This window comes from Lygodium microphyllum, chromosome 3 (genome assembly GCF_053477565.2).
Source record: "Lygodium microphyllum isolate KBCC chromosome 3, Lygodium_microphyllum_v1.1.10, whole genome shotgun sequence".
Classification (NCBI taxonomy): Eukaryota; Viridiplantae; Streptophyta; class Polypodiopsida; order Schizaeales; family Lygodiaceae; genus Lygodium; species Lygodium microphyllum.
Genome location: NC_141137.1, coordinates 129,418,703 through 129,439,063, shown reverse-complemented (window position 1 = coordinate 129,439,063; position 20,361 = coordinate 129,418,703). Strand labels below are relative to the sequence as shown.

General features: G+C 41.6%; 1 protein-coding gene across 2 annotated transcripts in view; it reads left to right on the top strand.

Annotated features, from left to right (window-relative positions):
• The first annotated feature begins 13,036 nt into the window (after positions 1-13,036).
• The window catches only part of LOC148038892 (NADH-ubiquinone oxidoreductase B18 subunit), a 60,472-nt gene continuing 53,147 nt past the window's right edge, over positions 13,037-20,361 (top strand). For both annotated transcript variants that reach the window (XM_087674778.1, XM_087674779.1), the window contains exon 1: positions 13,037-13,466. In XM_087674778.1, the coding sequence (XP_087530904.1) occupies positions 13,158-13,448 (291 nt within the window). In that variant the 5' untranslated portion in view covers positions 13,037-13,157 and the 3' untranslated portion in view covers positions 13,449-13,466. The remainder of the gene's footprint in view (positions 13,467-20,361) is intronic.

The following is a 20,361-nucleotide window of genomic DNA, read 5'->3' as shown; positions in this document are numbered from 1 at the left end:
CTACAAGAGGACTAGAATATTTAGGTGCTCATGATCTTTTGAATCTTTGATCGGATGAGAGATGTTGCTTTATTGAAGGTTGGATAAATTCATTTGATGCAATATGGTTTCACTAAGATACAAAATTGGTATACACAATATCTTGAATGTTAGTTGGGGATTGACTATGCTAAAGAATCTAGTCAAGAGGTTGTTATGATTGAGCTATATATTGAAAAATCCTTTGATCATGTTAGCTGGTATGTTCTTCATAAATTAATGTCGGCTATGGACTTTGGGCCTAGGATGACTTCCTTGATTGATTCAATCATCTTGGATGCATGGACATTTATAGGGCTTGGTAGAGGCATTACTAAAGAGTTTGCTCTTACTAGATACCTTAGTCAAGACCCAAGGCGGCCCTCTTTGCCTTTTGTTGCTTGTCATGATGACTCACCTAATGCCCCCTCCACTAAATAAGCTCGTAGTCAATGGAGAATATTTCATCAGTGTATCTCTTCCTAATGGGGCCAAGCTTAGCCAAAAAGGTCTTATGGATGATTCTCTTATCTTTCTCAAAGCGCAAAATATTCTTTTATGTTTCTGAAGGCTCAAAAGTCAAATGTGAATAAAGCAATGGCCATTTGAAGAACTTTTGGTTTGGACTTCAAACCTCTATGTAATGCAAAGAACTCCATTCTAATCAATTGTACAAAAAGAGGCCTACAAGCTTTGGGTTGGCAAGGTAAAATTATTTCTCGATGGAGAGGTTACTATGCACTCAAAATATCCCATTGGATGGGAGGTGACTCCCAAAGTGCTAGTTGATGTTGTGGACCTTCACCATACAATTGCACAAATTAATTTCAAAATTGAAGAGGACACAATTTTCAAGAAAGAAAAGAAAATAGAGAAAGCATACACAACACAAGATTGAGTATAATCTCCCCCCATGCATGGGTGAGCACATCCCCCATGCATGTATTTGTGGATTTGAACTAAGTTTTTTGTGCTCACAAATCATTGAAAAGCATTCCTTTTTTGGGCTCTTGCTTTCTTTGCATGAGCCCCATGCTTTTATCCTAGTGTTTTTCAACTCCTATTTTAAGAAATCTATTCTAAGGTATAGAATAATCAAGCCCTCTAGACCTTGCACAATAATTACATCATCTGAGTAAATAAATTGCACATGTGTGCATACAATATCCTTACCACCCAAAAACATAATATTTCCACGTGGCTATGAAGCATTCAACCACAAATAAATTCTATGTACTAAAATGTGTTTCTTTAAAATATTTATTTTGCATAACTCTGTCTAATATCTATTCTACATCCATGTATCTACTAGGCATAATGCGATGAGTGTCACATGCATGCACACATGCAACAAATCAAAAATCATGTGGCAAATAAAAAAAATCACAAAATTAAATAAATAAAAATTATCTTATTTTCATAGTGACTTCTAGCAAATTTTTAAAACTTGATTGGATATCTTTGCTCATTTAGGGTAAGTTTATATACTCAACACCTTAGGCATGGCCCCTATATGTGCACCGCAAAGTAGCCCAAATCGTGACGATTGGTATGACCTCCTACTTCTTACCTTTACTCCCTTGGAAATAGAAGTCATTGTAGGAGTTGGTGTAGCACATCCATTTTATGTTATGAAAGAAGCAACATAACCATTTGGGTGAGCTTTAGGTCTCTTAGTAACATGTTATTACACCTAAGTGAATGGGTGGGCTAGTGTGTTCAATGTTAAGATTCCAACGACAATACTATATATGCATCTTTTGTAGTCCTTATGCTTGTAACGACACATGTAGTGGACATCACTAGGGGTTTCATTGAGTAGGTTGGGATCTCACGTGGCCATATTTGAATCCAAGCTAATTCCATGCAATGTGAAGTTCTAGTCACCTCCTCATCACCTTCAACTTGCTTGATTAACATGACAAGACTATGGAATGTTATAAGTTTAATTATATGACATGATTGGGTTTGAGGAGTATACAATATATTTTCATTCCTTTTAGTATTGGATTTATTATTTTCATTGTATTCTTTATACTTTTGGGCTCCTCGAGATTATAAGTTGATTTGGACGAGTTAGGATGAATGCCTCAAGCATCATTTCCTTTTGCATGCGTTAAAGGTTTTATACCCATGGTTGGAGTGGCGCCCACATGATTTTTCTTCAATTGTGTGGAGATCAAAACTTCCTATCTAGGGCAAAATCTTTATTTAGAGGCTTCTATGGCATGGCTAGGTTTGAGGAGTATACAATATATATTCATTCCATGTTAGTATTGGGTTTATTCTTTTCATCATACTCTTAAAGCTTTAGGGCTCCTCAAGGTCATTAGTTGATTTGGACAAGTCAGTATGAACGCCTCAAGCATCATTTCCTTTTTCATGCATTAAAGGATTTATACCCATGGTTGGATTGACACTCACGTGATCCTTCTTCAATTTGTGGAGGTCTAAACTTCCTATGCATGGCAAAATATTTATTTGGAGGCTTTTTTTAAGGGGGTCTCCCAACTAATGATATGGTGTGACATTCATGTGACACTTGTATGGCATTGCAAGTTCTCTCTCATAGGTTTATCCCATGCACTATATGTGATGAAACTCTTGCTTATCTCTTTCTTTCCTACCCAATGGGTAGAGAAGTGTAGGATTTCATTTCTTGAGTATGGACTTTCATCCATTCCAAGGTTTTGGGCAAGATGCCATCAATGGGCATATTACAATATGATTATGCCAACCTTTTTTCATTTTTTGCATTAGATAGGTATCCACCACAAGACATGTACTGCATTAGTTTTGCTTTTGACCTCAAGTATTCATGGCCATGTGGGTTGCCTCTTGCTCTTGCTCTCTTGCTACTTCAACCTCTTGTTTCCACTTGTAGGCTTCCACTCAAGGCTCACTCCCTTCAATGGGTATCAAACTTGAGATTGACGAAGCTTGAAGGTTCTAGCCCTCTTTCGGAGGTATGAATCTTGCTCCCACTTCTTCCCCCATTCTCCCCACCCATTAAGGATTCTCCAAGGGTCAAAGGCACTTTATTTGCCATTGCCCTAGGCTTGGTGAGGACCAACAAGAGCAACAACATCAACCACATTGGCATACTTAGTGTGATTTGCGCTAGTTTTCTAGCTCCTATGGCATTTGACAAAGCTATGCCACCTCTCCCGACATTGTTTGGCCCTCTTGGAGCATCCTTTGCAAGTGGATACCTCAACCATTATATGTACAATTAGGGCAATTTAGTGTAATACAAACAAGACAACCATTACTTCATTGTTTGAACTTCACTAATGCTCTATGCATTGATGTTGGGATACTTGGTACATATCTTGATATGCGTCTTGGATAGATTTGAGATTTCTTTGCTTGGTTGGAAGTAGGTTTCTTTGTTATATACACAGTGGGCAGCAAGTATTTAACTTGAAAGCCTTATGCATTGAAGGCTTGCATGCTTCTTGGCTATGACATATGCTTATATGCATGCTTAGCACTAATGTATGGCCTTGGACACATCTATACTGACATTTGAGGCTTCTTTTGAGCTACATTGGATCATTTGGGGCACCGGTCTTATGCTTTAGATAGCTCCATCATTGGCCTTATGGGCTTGAAGAATATATTGGGTTTTATGCCTCTGGCTTATGCTTTATGTATCTTGGATGGTTGGATGTCATGTACTTAATGTCTTGAGCTTGCATTGCTCATTTGGCACTCCACTTTACAGTGGTAGCCACCTTGTCACTTGGATGTTATATAGAGCACTTGATATTTATAGTTGAGCTTGAGTGTATTACAGTGATATAGTGGGACTCATTGTGACATGTACATGCTCTCTTAATATGTATTGGATCCAATTACCCTATCGTGGGCTGATTTAATCTCTTGACTTGGACATGGCACTTATATTTGTCATGGTGTTGTCAATGGTATCTATATGCTTCTAGGTTATATATTGAGCTCTGCTCACATCAGTGGATTATGCATCTAGCAATTCACTTCATTTACCCTTGAGACCTATCATGTGCATGATATCTATGTCTATTGCATGTATGGTTACTAACACATTGTTTTTGTGGCAATCTTTAGTGCCAATTATTCCTGGCTTTTTCATATTGATTGCTCACTGTAGATCATTGACCTACTGCTACAATTTATTACAACTTGTCATTTTTTATCAATGCATTCTTTATGAGGGCAATCACTTGTACTTTATAGTTTCTTGATTGTAGTTTGTGGATAGCTCATTACCTTGGTAGTCTTTCTTGTTTACAACGTGTTGGGGCTAAAGGCACTTATACCTAGCCACATGTATATTAGTTATATTGACAGTACCCGCACACATGTACAGTTCAGGTGGCAAGCACCCATCACTGTCACTTTATTCTTTATTCTTTTAGTGACGTTTGAATAAGGGAAGGCTAGTCACACATTGTGATTGTTGGAGTTCCCACATCCTTTTTTGCTTGCTCTCACTCTCTTACTCCTTCCACCATAGCTTTTACTTCTGCCAAGCTTTCACTCAGGGCTCACTCCCTTCAACTGGTATCAAAACTGAGATCGAGGAGCTCTTCCCTTCAATTTTCTTTAGTCCACGAATACCTACAATAGTTCATTTTCAGGGCAACCCATGGATCCTTTATCCCAAGTTATACATTGAGATCTTTTACCCAACTTCTTCCCTTCAATTTAGGCTTCTTCCAGGGCTTCATTTGGCTTGTTTGAGCATCGTAGAGTGCCTCTGGAGCTCCATCATAATTAGCAGTAGCAGTAGCAAAGGGGATTGTAATCAATGTGATTGCACCAATAGCTTCCCCTCTTGTTTCTGAGTAGCTTGGTCATGTCCCTAAGCTCCTAGAGTCTTTGAACATTTGGACACATACTTGAAAACTCCCCATGGCATTTGTGGTTGCATAGGAGCACTCCCTTGAGTAGTATATACTCAGACATTAGCTATATACTTAAACATGCCTATTATGAGATCACTAGACACATCAAGATACACCATATTAAATCTCTCCTCAATCTTGACGCTAGACCTGCTAGGCACAATGCTAAAGTCATGATTCTTTTCCTGCACTTGCTCTTTACCCGTTTCCTTGCACTTGTCTTCACATATTTTATGGCATTGTGGCCGAATATGACATGTTTTTCCATAATAATGACAAGTAAGACTGGACTTATGACTATGGGACTTATTGTGAGATTGTCCATGTGTCTGAGAATGATTATCTGAGAATGAGACCTTTGAGAGTCTACCTCAGCTCTTGCCACCCTATTGGCCTCTCGTTGTCAATGCATGGGATGTACAAGAAGCATCCACATTCTTTATGTTCACCTCTTTCTGTCAAGAGGCAACATCCTACAATTTTAGGCCATCCTTTGAGGTGTTAGGACATAGAGTCATATAGAAAGTGTCCCATAACTCAAGTAGTATGCCAAGAAGAAATAAAGGATGCAATGTATCCTTGAACTCAATCTCCATCAAAGCTAGATGACTAATCTGGAGTGAAACTCATTCAATTGTGCAAACATAGAAGTTGCTTACTGCATGTGAAGGTCCATCAATTATTCCAACCAATACATTTGAGATGCAAGACTCTACTTATCATAAAAATTATTAATCTATGTCCAAAGTTGATATGCAGTCTGATTGTCAGTCACAACATTGTAGTGAGCCTGCTTAGAGAGGGATAAAATGATGGTGGACATACATAGTTCATCCAATTCAACCCAATCCTTGACATCAATATTTTTGGGTTTGGCACCCTCATTTTTTAGTGGTCTAACCTATAAATTGTGCACTAAATCCTACCATATTTGTGTCTTCTAATAGCTATAGTTGGTCCCATCTAGTTTTTCAATATCAAAGGTAGCACTATCATGAGAACCACTAGCCACCATAATGAGACCAAGCAAATGCACAGAACAAGCTATTGTAATTTCATGCAAATCAATCCTGGTAACCATTGTAAAATCAAGCTATAAACAATAAAGACTACCAAGGTAATGAGCTATCCACAAACTCCAATTAAAAAAATTGTTAACTACAAGTGATTGCCCTCATAGAGAATGCATAGATTAGAAATAACATGCTACTTTGAGCAATCAAGATGAGGCCATGAACAATCAGTAGCACTAAAGATAATCACAAGTATAGTGTGTCAATAACCATAAACAAAATAGACATAGACATCATGCATAGGGTAGGTCTCAAGGGTAAATGAAGAGAATTGTTGGATGCATAACTCACTGAGAAAATCTCAATACATAACCTAGAAGCATATAAATACCATTGACAACACCCTGATAGGCATAAGTGCTAGGTTTAAGCAAAGGGATCAAATGAGTCCACGATAGGATAACTGCATCCGATGCATATAAAAAAAGAGGATGTACATGGCACAATAAGTCCCACTGTCTCATTGTAAAACACTCAAGCTCAACTATAAATAAAGTGCTTTATGTAACATCCAAGTGTCAAGTAGTGTCTCCCATTGGAACAAAAGTCGTATGCCAAATAAGCAATGCAAGCCCAAAACATGAAGTGCATGACATCCAAGTATCCAATGTACATGAAGCATAAGCTAGAGGCATAAAACCCAATGTATTCTTTGAACTCGTAACTACATAAGCCACTGAAGTAGTAAAGGCATGTAGCCACAACCAATATAAATGTCTCCAGCATATTTAAGAGAGTACACCACTTCTTTTTGGATGCCTCACAATTGAGTGATGCTTTATTAGGATATACTCAGTGTTGGTTAATAGATTCAGGGGCTTCCTTTCATGTGACCCCTCATAGAGAGTGGTTTCACTAGTATCATAGTACGATTGGATTTGTCCATTTGGGTAATGACCTAGTATTAGAAATAGTTCATATTGGTAATGTCTAGCTGTAGTTTGGTTCAAGTAGCATGTTCACTCTTCATGATGTATGTCATGTATCGGCTCTCACGAAGAGCCTTATCTCTATTGGCACCTTGGATGATGCAGGTTATTTTGTCTCTTTTAGTGATTCCTCATGGAAGATTATATGTGGGAATCTTGTTATTGCATATTGTGCTAAGTCTAGTATCCTCTACCCCTTGCTTGTATCTAAGTCTGTTGACCATGTTTTGGCCATGGTTGCAATTCCACATGTATCTCTTTGGCATCATTGCCTTGGGCACATGTCTTTGAAAGGAATGAAAATTCTTATCAGGTTGGAGTATCTTCTGCCCCTAGAGTATAAGTGTTTCAAGTCTTGTGATCGTTATTTATATGGTAGGCAGACGTGTAGTATGCATAAGAAGTCAGGCATGCAGCACATGGGTGAAGCTTTGGCTCTTGTTCATTCAGATGTATATGGTTCCATACCTTGTGTGTTGCTAGGTGATGCAAAGTACTTTGTCACATTCATTGATGATTACTCACATAAGGTTTGAGCTTACCCTATTAAGCAAAAACCGGATGTCTTATCTACCTTTAAGTATTAGCTTACTCTTGTTGAGAACCAATCTGGATATAGACTGAAATGCCTAAGGTCAGATAATATGTCTCAAAAGTTTTTAAGGAGTTTTGCAATCATAGAGTATTAACCATTAGTTGACCACCCCTTACACCCCTCCCTAGAATGGTAGTATAGAATGCATGAACAAAATGATTTAGAAGAGAGTCCACAGTATGCTTAGCCAAGAAAGTGTATTGAATCACTTTTGGGCTAATGTAGTTACTACTCTCATACACTTGATTAACAGGTCCCCTTGCACTGCTATTGATTGGTAGGCTACAGAGGAAATATGGATTGGGATATCTTCATCATATGCTCATTTGTGTATCTTTGGTTGTGAGGCATTGTGCCATGTTCCTAAGGACAAGTGCAATAAGTTGGATCCTAACTTCATGAAATGCATTTTTCTTGGTCATGGAGATGTAGGTGAGATGGGCTATCGCTTGTAAGATCCGCATATCCATGGCCATGATGTAGTTTTCTGTGAGGAAAAGATACATAAGCAATGTGAGCAAGTAGTTGAGGTACGCAGGGTGATCTTTTAAGAGGAGCCTCCTACTCTTGTACACCCAACTAGACAACTAGCACCAATTGATGTTTTGGTAGCCTAAGATCTCTTTGTTGTGCCGAATTAGCCTTCTTAAAGACACTTTACTAGAGTTAGATGTCATCCTGAGCACTTTTCACCCTCCATGGATTATGTTATGGTAACAGATGCATGTGAGTCTCTCTCTTATAATGAGGCCGTACACAAAGATGATAGTTACTCATGGGACATGGCTATGTAGTTAGAGTTTGAATCTTTGTAGAATAACCATACATGGGATTTGGTTCCTTTGCCTAGTGGCAAGAAAGCATTGCCATACAAGTGGGTATATAAGTTGAAAAGTATCCCTACATGCCCCAAGTCGACTTATAAAGCCAGATTAGTAGTTAAGGTTTTCAAGGAGGAACATGGTGTTGACTTCGATGAAGTCTTTTTTCTTGTGGTTAGGATGATGACCCTATGCTTGGTACTAGCATTGGTTGCTCAATTGGAGACCTTTATTAGATGGATATAAAGATGGATTTTCTACGGGGGGTCCTATATGATGAGATTTATATGCAACAACCTAAGGGCTTTGAGGAAAAAGGTAGGGAACACCTAGTATGCAAGTTAAGAAAGAGCCTTTACAGCCTTAAGTAAGCACATAGGGAATGGTACCACAAGTTTGATTCTTTTATACATTCATAAGGATATAGCCATTGTGCTATGGATCCGTGTCAATACATGAAGAAGACTTGTGATAGCAACCTTATGATTTTGCTACTCTATATAGATGATATGCTTATTACTAGGAGAGCTCATGATGAGTTGGATGCCTTGAAAACTCAACTCAAAAAGAGCTTTGAAATGAAGGACATGGAACATGCCTCACACATTCTCGGGATGCACATCACATGTGATCGCTTAAAGGGGCACTTTGATATATGCCATGATAGGCATAGGCACTCATCCTGACATAGCATTTGCAATGGGAGTCATGGCAAGCTATATGGTTACACTTGGCAGGCGGCATTGGGATGCCGTGAAAGGTATCACGAGGTACTTGAAGGGCATAGTAGATGTGTGCATATGTTTTGGTGGCTAGGATACATGAGTCCTGGGGTATAGTAAGTCTAATTATGCAAGACTTGTAGACAGTAGGAAGTCCACTTGTGGCTATGTCTTTTATATTTGTGGTGGAGGTGTTGTTTCTTGGATGTCTAGAGTGTAGAAATGCACGGCTCTCTCTACTAGCAAGGTCGAGAATATTGCAGTCACCAACCACTAAGGCGTGCAAGGAGGCCCTATGGTTAGGCCCTTTGGTGGTGTGACCGATGTGATCCTACACTGCAGTGGGATTCTATGAGCACTATTTAGTCGGCCAAGAATTTGATCTTTCATGCAAAGACAAAGCACATTGAGATGCACTATCACTTCATCAGGGAGGTAGCAGAGGACAAGTTTGTTGAGCTTATCAAATAAGAATCTTACAAATATGCACACTAAAAGTCTCTCAGTGGAGCATTTTGCCTTCCTTGGGACATTGATGGGTGTTGGGTGAGATGACATATTTCCTTATCCTATTGTACTTTATATACACTTGTACTTTATCACTTTTTTATTGTTCTCTTCTTGTTAGGGGCACATTCGCCTTTAAGTGGGAGGTTGTTAGGGGTAAAGGTGCTTGTGCTTACTTGCCCATGTATTAGTTACGCTGACAATACCCACACACCTGTATACTACAGGTGGCAAGTGCCCATCACTGTCACTTCATTATTTATTCTTTCAATGACATTTGAATAAGGGAAGGCCAGTCACACATTATGATTGGTTTTGAGTTCCCATACCTTGTGTCTCTTACTCTTGTGCTCTTGATTCTTCCACCATAGTTTCTACTTCTCCTTGTGGGTCTCCACTCAAAACTCGCTCCCTTCAAAATGCTCTTATAAGCATTCTACAAATGTGCTAAAGATGGGTATGGAGAGACACATAGAAAAGGGGGACTTGCTGTATATAATTGGATTGGAGATGTGGTCCATCAAATTTCAATCATTTTGCTACAACATCTAAAATACATCACTAATAAGACTCCTCCTCTACTCTATAATATTTCAAACGATAAAATCAGGGATGTTGCATGGGATCCTGACACATGGCACTTGTTTTTGTGTGGCCAACAACACTCGTGAGTGTGTATGAGAGAGGCAAAGACATAGAGGGACATTGCAGTTTCTCGATTATTGTCTAAGGTTCCTCCCTTGTCACACTTAATCAATGGAGGCCTATCTCTGTCAAGGGGTAATTGTATAAAATCTCCTCTAAGATAATCATAAACATACCTCAAATATCTTTTTAGACTTAATTCATTTGAGGCATAGTGTTTCAATCAAGGAAGAAACATTATGGACAACAGCTTAGACAGTTAAATGGGGTAGCATCTTGTTAAAATGTTGTTATGATCTATCTAGATATTTAAATTTCTTTTGACAATGCTAGCTAGTATTTGTTCACGAACTAATGTCAACTACAGGTTTTGTTCCTAGAATGACATCCTTGTTTGACATGGTTAGCATGGATGCAATGATATGTTTATGGCTTGATGGGGGTGATATTAAAGTGATTGATATTACTAGATCTCTTTGTTAAGGCTACTCTCTTAGCCCTTTGTTGTCTTGATGATTAACTTAATTCTCTTCGCATTGGATAAGTTGGTGGTCGATGGAGATCTCATTAGTCTACTTCTTTCTGATGTAATCAAGCTTAACAAACAATCCCTTCTAGATTTTCCTTTTATGTTTCTTAAGGCTCAAAATTCAAAGCAATGCCCAGTTAGAGATTGTTTGCCATTTGGCTTTGGCTTTAGGCCTCTACATCAATGCAATGCATAAAACTCCATTCTAATCAATTGTATAGAAAGAAACTTGCATGCTTGGGGTTGGCAAGGCATGTTTCTTTTTTGTGAAGAGGTCATTAATAGGCACTTGGGATATCATATTGGAGGGGTTGTGGCTCTCAAGGTGCTACTTGTTTGGATGTCTTTGTGCATTTAGGGTAAGTGTATGCACTTGATTGGATGTCTTCGTGCAATTGGGGTAAGTCTATGTACTTGAAATTCCATTGATGGCCTCTACATGTGCATTTTTATTTGGGATAATTGGTATGATCTTCTACTTCTTATCTTTGCTCTATTTTATGCTATGGAAGAAGCAACAAAATAATTCGGGTGAAAATTGGGGCTCTTGGCAACATGTTACTACACTTGAGTGAATGGATGGAGCTAGTATATTGGACATTAAGATTCCTATGACTACACCATGGATGACTCTTTTATAATCCTTGTGTGTGAAACACCCTTGGTTGGACATTGCTAGGGGTTTCCTTGAGTAGGTCATTAGGATTTGACATGGTTGTACTTGAATGCAACCTTATGATGGCATGTCCCAAATTGGACCAAAACTATTAAAACCTCAAAGCCTTTTTTGCTCTTCCATTTGATTGCTTCTTGGGAAAAGATGCCATGTTTCAGTACTAGGCATCCACTTGAGCCTAGAAATGGGGCTAATACCATGCAAGGTGAGGTTCTCACCACCTCCAATTTGCTTGATTGGCATGATAAGAACATGGAGTGTGATAAGTTTAATATGATGGCAAGATTGGGTCTAAGGATTGTACGAGATGCTGTCATCTCTCATTAGACTTGGGTCTTTTCATTGTATTTGTTAATACTTTTGGATTCCATGAGTTTTTTTGTTGATTTGCACCAGTTAGGATGAATGAGTCAAACATCATTGTCTCTTGCATGCATTAGAGAATTTGTCACTGTGGTTGGACTAGGCTTTTGTCCACTTAGAGGATTTTTGAAATGATTCACCAATCATGTTTATCATAAGATGGTTCAGGTTCAAAGATGGGTTAGTGAGAAAGTAAACAAATATTGGTCTTTTTAGGGCTAATAAAGCTAAGTGGTGTGATTGATTGCTTTAGTTGTGCGGAGGTCTAAACTTCCCACCTAGGGGACACTCTTTATTTGGAATGTTCATATAGGGGGTCTTCCAACTAGTAAGATCTAAATTGGTGGTTATCTCTTCTACACCACATGTAATGAGACTCTTGTGCATCTTTTTGTTTATCTCCCAATGGCTAGATGAGAAGTCTAAGTTTTTAGTTCTCAAGTATGGACTACAATGACAATTTAACCTATAACCATCCATTGATGTGCTTTGGGTAAGATGCCATTGATTAGCTTTAGAATTGGAACATTCTTGCCTTGTTCGTTTTTTGCATTGGGTGGCACATCTAGAGGATACACGATGTCTTGAATTTTGATTTGGATTGGAGGAATTGTGGTCAAACAAGTCAGGTTTGAGGTCTACAAGTGTGGTAAGAGTTCCATGATTGCTATTAGCATGGTCCTTATAAAAGTGATTGCTTCATGGTTGGAGATCATTCATTCCATTGTGGTTGTATTTGCCTAGTTTGTGAATGTCTTTTCATGTTATAGTAGCCGTGTGGATACTTTTGTTCTTTTTTGGGTGCATCTAGGGTAAAGGGGCCAATAAAGTAGCACCTTCCAAAAGGAAAACACACCCCACCCCAATTGAGTGACAATTTTACAAGAAGGATGTGGCTTTTTTGGGGCCACTTAACAATATAATGTGATTTTAAAAAAATTACAAATGAGCTTAACTTAAGCCAAACAATTGAGGCATGTAAAATTTTTTATATTTTAGATTTTGTAAAACCCTAAAGTGATGCATCCTCGAGTGTCACTCTATTGGCCCCTCACCGTCCATCTTTTATAGACCTTTCATTTGTAACTAAGGCTACTTAATAAAAACAATTATGCAACTCACCTGGAAATTTTTTTAATAATGGAAGATTGCTAGATGACAATATATTGGCCCCTTTACCTTAACACTACCCGGTTGGCGAGAAGGCCTTTTGTCCATGTGTGTCTTCGACACCCCTTTGTCAATAATTCGATCGTTTAATTGTTTGTTTACGAGAGAGAGAGAGAGAGAGAGAGAGAGAGAGGAAACATAAAAGAAGAAGCAGAAAGAAGAGGAACAAGAAGGAAACAAAAGAAGACAAACAGGAGAAAGGGCGAGGGAGCGGGCAAAGATGAAGCAGATAGCCACGCAGGAGGAGATGATGGAAGCGAAGCTCCCCTTGGGAGCCCGCGATCAGTGCGCTCACCTTCTCATCCCGCTCAACAAGTGCCGGCGTATGGAGTTCTACCTGCCTTGGAAGTGCGTCGACGAGCGCCACGCTTACGAGCGCTGCGAATACTACCTCGTCCTCGAGCGCATGAAGAAAATGGAAGCTATTCGTGAAGCAGAGAAGAGAAAGCAAGAGGCTTCCAAATCGACTGCGGCTTCTGCTGCCACTGCTACTGCTGCAACCACTCAATAAATATCTCAACAATGCCAGGTTGGTCTTCTTGGCATCTCCCCTAACTGTTCTTTGCATACATCTAATTTGTATCGAGCATTCAAAATTTGATACTTACCGGTAGTGCATGGGGCAAGCTGCATGAAATCACAGCATTGCTTTGCTAAAGATTTAGGCATAGGGAAGATGACGCACTTGGAAAAGGAGAAGGAAGTCAATGCCCACAAGAAGGGCTTCTTAATGCTCTTCTATGAGAGCTCCATCCAATACATTCCATCAAACTATCGTTAAGGCTATCAGTGTTCCTGCGAAAACTGAACACAATGAGAGAAAGAGAGACAGCAAAAAGAAAGAATACAACCTGAAAACGATGCTGAAAACAATGGTTGCATACAAAGCATCGGAAGGACATGCAATGAGGGTGCAGCCTTGCAGGATATGGCGGTGGAGTGGAGGGAATTGTTGATGAAAGAAGATGAGGAAAGTTGACGAGGAAGAGAGTGAATGAGAGAATGAAATCCCAGCTGCCTAAATAGGCAACGATCATCAAAATTGGCCAACCTAAAACTGGAGGTCAAAACCATGCATTGAAACTGGCTGATTGCATAAAAATGATCATGTTGGGCTGGAAAAAGCACGATCATACTGCTGAGCAACCAAAATCAAGACTAGCATTAGCAATTAATGCTCATGCATTTACACCTACTTTTTGCTCTTTAAGTTGGCCCCAAAAATCTTTACTTAAGTTAAAATGGCTTTTATTTGCATAATAATCCAAATGCCCCAAAATCCCCTATAAAAGGGCATGCTGTGGGCATCCCATTGTCACACTTCCACCACCCTTATTTTCCATTCTCCTAGCCACTCTCCCTCTTCTTTGAGTAGTGCCCCCTTTCTCTTGCAAGTGCTTGGTGGATGCTATCACAACATAGTTGTTACTGCTCCTTCACATCTTCTTGGAGCTGTTTTCATCTCAGATTGGTTGCCGCCTAGCAGAAAGCTGTCTTTGGTGCCTTGCTACCCACTTGCATTCTGCATTTGGAGGCCTATATCTTCTCCCATAGCTGCATTTACATTTGTTGGTTCTTCCATAGGCTATCACTTGCTCTCAATAGCCTTCCATGATCTAATCTCATTACAAAAGTTTGGCTTCTACATTTTGTTGATGCCTCACTCTATCAAGTTGGCGACTATATTTGCATAGTGCTACAATTGTTGCCTAGCACCAATAGGAGTTTTTAAAACTCTTTTAGGCAATCACCATCATCTTCACAAGGTTGGATTTGTTTGCTTGTTTTTTTTTTGCTGCTTCACTTAGCGGCACATTTGCTACAAAAATCTCTCTACTTCCTAGAGGCCCATTTGTCAGTAGAAAATTGTGTTTTGTTGCTATAGGTTCACTTCGCATAAACTTACATTTCTCCTACTAGAGCCCTTGGAGATCATTCTTCTTCATCTTTATCACTACTTAAAGCTTCGGAGGATTGTGTTTCACGCCCTTTATTGTTGTCCAACTTCATTGTGTCTTCTTCAACATCCCTCTATTTGGAGGACCTTGTTTGAATTCCTCCACAAAGCATTCTCCTTCTAGAGTTGATATTGCTTGATCAACTGAAATAGTGTAGTCATCTTGAGCTACTCTTATCAACTCCAAACTTCATGCCCTAGGCCTCAACCCTGATCCCAGAGACATGGAGACTTGAGGCTTCCATCATATCATCATCTACATTGTTAATCATTTCCTTCATTCTTTGATTCCTTAGTTCATTCACTAGTCTTGTTTGTTGTAGATTCTATTGTCGACATTGGAAACCCTACTGCTTCATGGCCAAGGGTGCATGCTGGCTGCCCAAGGACCTACCAAGACTATAGAGGCGAGAGTTATCTTACCTCGAGAGCTTGAAGGGTCACCTCAAAGAGGCCAATGTAGTGGACAAAGAGTACTTCTCAACTACGCAATGGCCTAGCAGGACTTGCAAAGGTGTTAGACTTAAAGAAATAAAAAAGAGTAATTGCGTGTATGGGTTAAAATAAAAGAATGGCTAGATCTTGCATCACAAAAATATAGGACTATCCCAACTACTCATCTAGGGTATCGGTGATGAAGAAAATGGTAGAGGTATGGAGCCATGGTGGTAAGAGAGATGTTGTTGGAAACAACTCAGGATTCACTTAGGGGTGCTCTAAACAATGAGATGCATAGATGAATACTACATGATGAGAATGTGTATATAGCAAGGTGCCACTTGGACAATGTCCCTCGTGGGGATGTTGTTCACTTGCCCAAGTGCTCTTTTACAAAGATGATGATGACCTTGTACATGAAGGTTCTTTTTGGACCAAAGCTCCATGCTTTTTGACAAGCCTTGGACTTGATTCCATTTGTTCCATGATCTGCCATACTTTGTACTATCATAGGTTGCTGTATCCACTTGGATGAATTTGTGCAACCATGACCTTATATCTCATCTTTATTTTCTAGTATTTTCTTATTGTTCCTAGATTACTTCACCCATTCCATGGAGGAGACTTCGTAGGCCATCTCATTGGCTACGTGTTGATGCTCTTTGTGTTAGCGATTTAGAGTCTGGTTTGGACTGGTCGCACTGACCAGTCGGACTGCCACGTGGCAGTCCGATTGTATTGCACCAATTGGCTGCATTTAATGCAGCCGACCTGTCTTTTCTGGCGCATATTTCTTGGCTATTTATAGCTGATCTTCTGCAGTCTTCCACTCACTTCTGATCACAGGTTTCAGGCTGGAGATTCGTGCAGATTACATCTCTGTTTGCAGATTTCAGGCTGGAGATCATGCAGACTGCAGAGGACTTCGAGGTGAACAGCAGGTTGCTTCGTCGAGGTGGAGACACGCAGTCCCGCGCACTGCGCCCGTGTACATATCTGGATATCTTTGTATACAGCACACTTTATACAGTAGATCTTCATCTTCCACTCTCTTTTTCTCTCCTCTCTGTGTTCTCTCTCTCTCAGTCTTGGTCTCGTGCTTCCACATTGCTGTACTCTAACATGGTATCAGAGCAGTGTAGAAGGGCTGACTGAGTGAAGAACCAACCTGAAGAGGAGATTCCATCGCGACACAAGGCTGTGTTTCCAGCGTTGGAGGGTGAGCGGGAGGGCTGCGCATCGGAACAAGGCTGAAGCGAGCGTGGGCACGCGGGAAAGGAGTCCAGTTGGTGGATTTGCTGCTGTTTATTGCTGTTTGAAGAGGAGGAAGTCTGAGTTTTCAGCTTTCAAGTGCAGGTTTTGCTTTTGCGTTTTCACAGTCAGAGGGGGCTGCTTTTGCGTTTGTAAAGGCATTACAGGTGAAGATGTCTACAGAGCTTGACTTGGAGTTCCAGACGATCATGGACCTGTCTTATTGGCTCTTCCCGCAGATCAAAAGCTCGATGGCGACAATTACCGCATCTGGCGCGTGATGATGTTGGCCATCCTTGAGTCCTACGATTTGGCGGAGCTTGTACAGGAGGAGATCGACCGGCCCTCGGTGAGAGACGAGTCCAAACTCTCTTCCGATGCTTGTGCGGGGTTGGCCAAGGCACAGTTTCACTGGGACAAGCTGAATGCTCGGATTTGCTCTTTTCTTTTTCTGTCTTGTACTACAGCCGTGATAGCCCACATCGAGCACTTGACGGTGGCTCGGGAGATATGGTTGGAGCTTGATTAGATGTATAACCGGATGACCCTTATGAAGCGGGTTTCTTTGGAGGTGCAGATGCGGACCTTGTGTGTGAACAAGTCTTCTTCGTTGCGGGAGCACATCAACAAGCTTAGATAGCTTCAGATGCAGGTTCAGAATGCAGGGAAGCTGATTTCCTCCAAAGACATGGCGATCACACTCTTGTCTCAGTTGCTGCCACGATTCGGTGCTTTTTACTCTGCCCTTATTGCCTCGGGGCGTGAGTATACTCTTTGGTGGGAAGAGCTGGAGGAACAACTGAAGGGACAGCATGCTTCCAAGTCGGAAGCCTTGACAGGTCAAGCCTCTCAGAAGAAGGGGAAGGACCAAAAGAAGAAGAAGGAGGACAACAAGTCCAAGAAGGACAAGGAAAAAGAATCCACATGCCATATTTGTGGTAAGACTGGCCATTGGAAGAAGGATTGCTCTGACAAAGACAAGGACACCAACAAGGACACAAAGGATTCTGGAGCGGTGGCTGTACCCTCATCAGCTGCGTTTCTTCATCTAGCTGTCATTAAGGACACTACACCGAATGCTTTTGATGTTGCGATGACAGCTCCCCAGGCTCGAGAGTGGATCGTTGACAGTGGTGCCTCCCGGCACATGACTCCTTCATCAGTTGGTACTGCCCAATTGCGACCTTCGTGTGGGCAGATTTTCATTGGAGATAGCTCTTCGGTGTCTATTGCAGGCCGGGGTGAGATGCAACTTATTCCTGATGGACGTGGTGATACCCATACCTCAGAGGTCTTGCATGTGCTAGGTTTAGGGTATCATCTACTTTCGGTTCATAAGATTTGTTCACTTGGACTTTTGGTGGAGTTTGACAGTGATTCGGTGCGAGTCCTTGATCGTGGGTCAAGGAAGGTTCTCTCATCAGGATATGAGGAGAAGACATCTACAAATTGACGTCTTGTACCGCCCTCCCTACTCTTCTTCTTCCCTCTCAGACACAGTCAGAGCTATGGCATGCTCGGTTTGGTCACCTCAGCTATGATTATCTTCGGAGGGCGTCATGTGGACAGCTTGTTTGAGGGTTGCCGGACATAGTGGTGAGCTAGCAGCCATGCGTCTCCTGTATTCGTGGGAAACAGCATAGGGATGCGATTCCCAACAAAGCTTCGCGGCAGTCTACTTCCCTAATGGAGCTTGTATCTACGGATCTTTGTGGCCCTATGAGAAACGAGTCCTTGAGAGGAAGCTCATACTTCATGTTGATGGTAGATGACTACAACAGGATGACTTTGGCCTATTTCTTGGCGTTGAAGTCGAAGGCTTTCTCCGACTTCAAGGATTGGCTTCTCTTTGAGGAGAACCGATCAGGCCAGTGATTGAAGACCTTGCGATCCGACAAGGGTGGTGAATTTGTTTCTAATGAGTTTGCTTGTTTTTGTGCAGATAAAGGCATTCACCAGGAGTTTGCTAACACCAACACTCCTCAAGAAAATGACATTCTTGAACGGAAGAACCGAAGTGTGATCGAGATGGCGCACACCATGATGGAGCACTGACAGACACCTTAGTTTCTGTGGGCCGAGGTTGTGGCTACTGCAGTCCACATCCTTAACTGATCCCCCACTTCGGCCGTTGATGGGATGACACCTTTTGAGGCTTACTTTGGGACTAAGCTCGATGTTTCTTATTTTAGGGTTTTTGGGTGTGATGCCTATGATCACATTCCCAAGGCTCATCGTGATAAATTTGAAGCAGCTTCCTGACGACAGGTGTTTGTTGGCTACAGCTCTCAGACCCAAGGCTATCGTTTGTATGATCCCGTTAAGCGGGATGTGTACACCAGTCGAGACGTGCGGTTCATGGAGGTTCTGGCCATAGCAGCGGGTGAGGAGCATCCCGTTCTTGGAGATCCAGGGGAATGTTGGGCTCCCGAGACAGTTCCTTTGGAGCCAGCGCCTTTTGATTCTGATTCTGTTTCCGATACAGAGTCTACTGTTCCACCGGTCACCCCCGAGGAGTTACCACTGGTGGATATCCCAGAGTCTTCAGTTGATGGAGAGCGACGAGGAGAGGTTCGGCCTCCTTCTCGTTGGGCCCGTGACACTCTCCGTGATTCAGGGATCGAGGGGGTCCCTGAGGAGTGGGGATCGCAGGATGGTCCGCGGCGGTCATGGAGGCACCAGTCACATTCTACGGAGCTTGTTTGCTCTAACTATTGTTTGATGGCCCGTGTTATGCAGGATTGAGAGCCCACCTCCGTGCAGGAGGCTTTAGAGTCCGCACCATGGAAGAAAGCTATGGAAGCCGAGTTGGAGGCTATTGAGAGGAATGGCACTTGGTATCTCGTGGCTCGCCCCTCGAATAAGAAGGTGATTGGCGTCAAATGGGTCTTCAAGACCAAGTACCTTAGCGATGGTTCTTTGGACAAGCACAAGGCTCGCTTTGTTGCTAAAGGTTTTGCACAGCGCCCGAGGATTGATTGTCATGACAGTTTTGCCCCCACTGCTCGTATGGCGACTATTCGAGCTGTTCTTGCCTTGGTTGGCCATAGGAGATGGCCTGTCTACCAGTTGGATGTGAAGTCGGCCTTCCTTAATGGTGATTTGAAGGAGGAGATCTATGTAGAGCAGTCTCCTGGCTTTGGATCTTCAGATGGGCAAGTCTACCGGTTAAAGAAGGCTTTGTATGGCCTCAAGCAGGCTCCACGTGCATGGAACGAGAAGATTGATTCGTTCCTTCAGTCACAGTTGGGATATCGGCGCTCCAAGGCCGATCCGCAGCTTTATGTACACACTTCCGAGGCTGGTTGTGTGCTTTTTGTGTTGTATGTTGACGATTTGATTGTCACAGGTGATCATGCACAGAAGGTCAAAGAGATGAAGGCAGCTTTACATCAGACGTTCGAGATGACGGATTTGGGTCTCCTCTATTTCTTCTTGGGCCATGAGATTTATCAGTCTCAGAGGGGGATTTTCATCTCTCAGTAGAGAGATGTACAGGAGCTCTTGGTTTCTTTTGCGATGGAGGATTGTCGGACCATTTCTACTTCTATGGATCCGAATTAGAAGGCCACTTCACATTCAGCTTCTCCCTTGGCGGATGCTTCCCGCTATCGTCAGTTGATTGGATCATTGATTTGGCTTCTCAACACTCGTGTTGATCTTTGTTTTGTTGTTGGTCTCTTGGCGGGGTTCATGAGTGAACCTCAGATGGTGCATTGGCAGGCTGCCCAGAGGATACTTCGGTATTTGCGGGGGACATCTGACTTAGGGATTCATT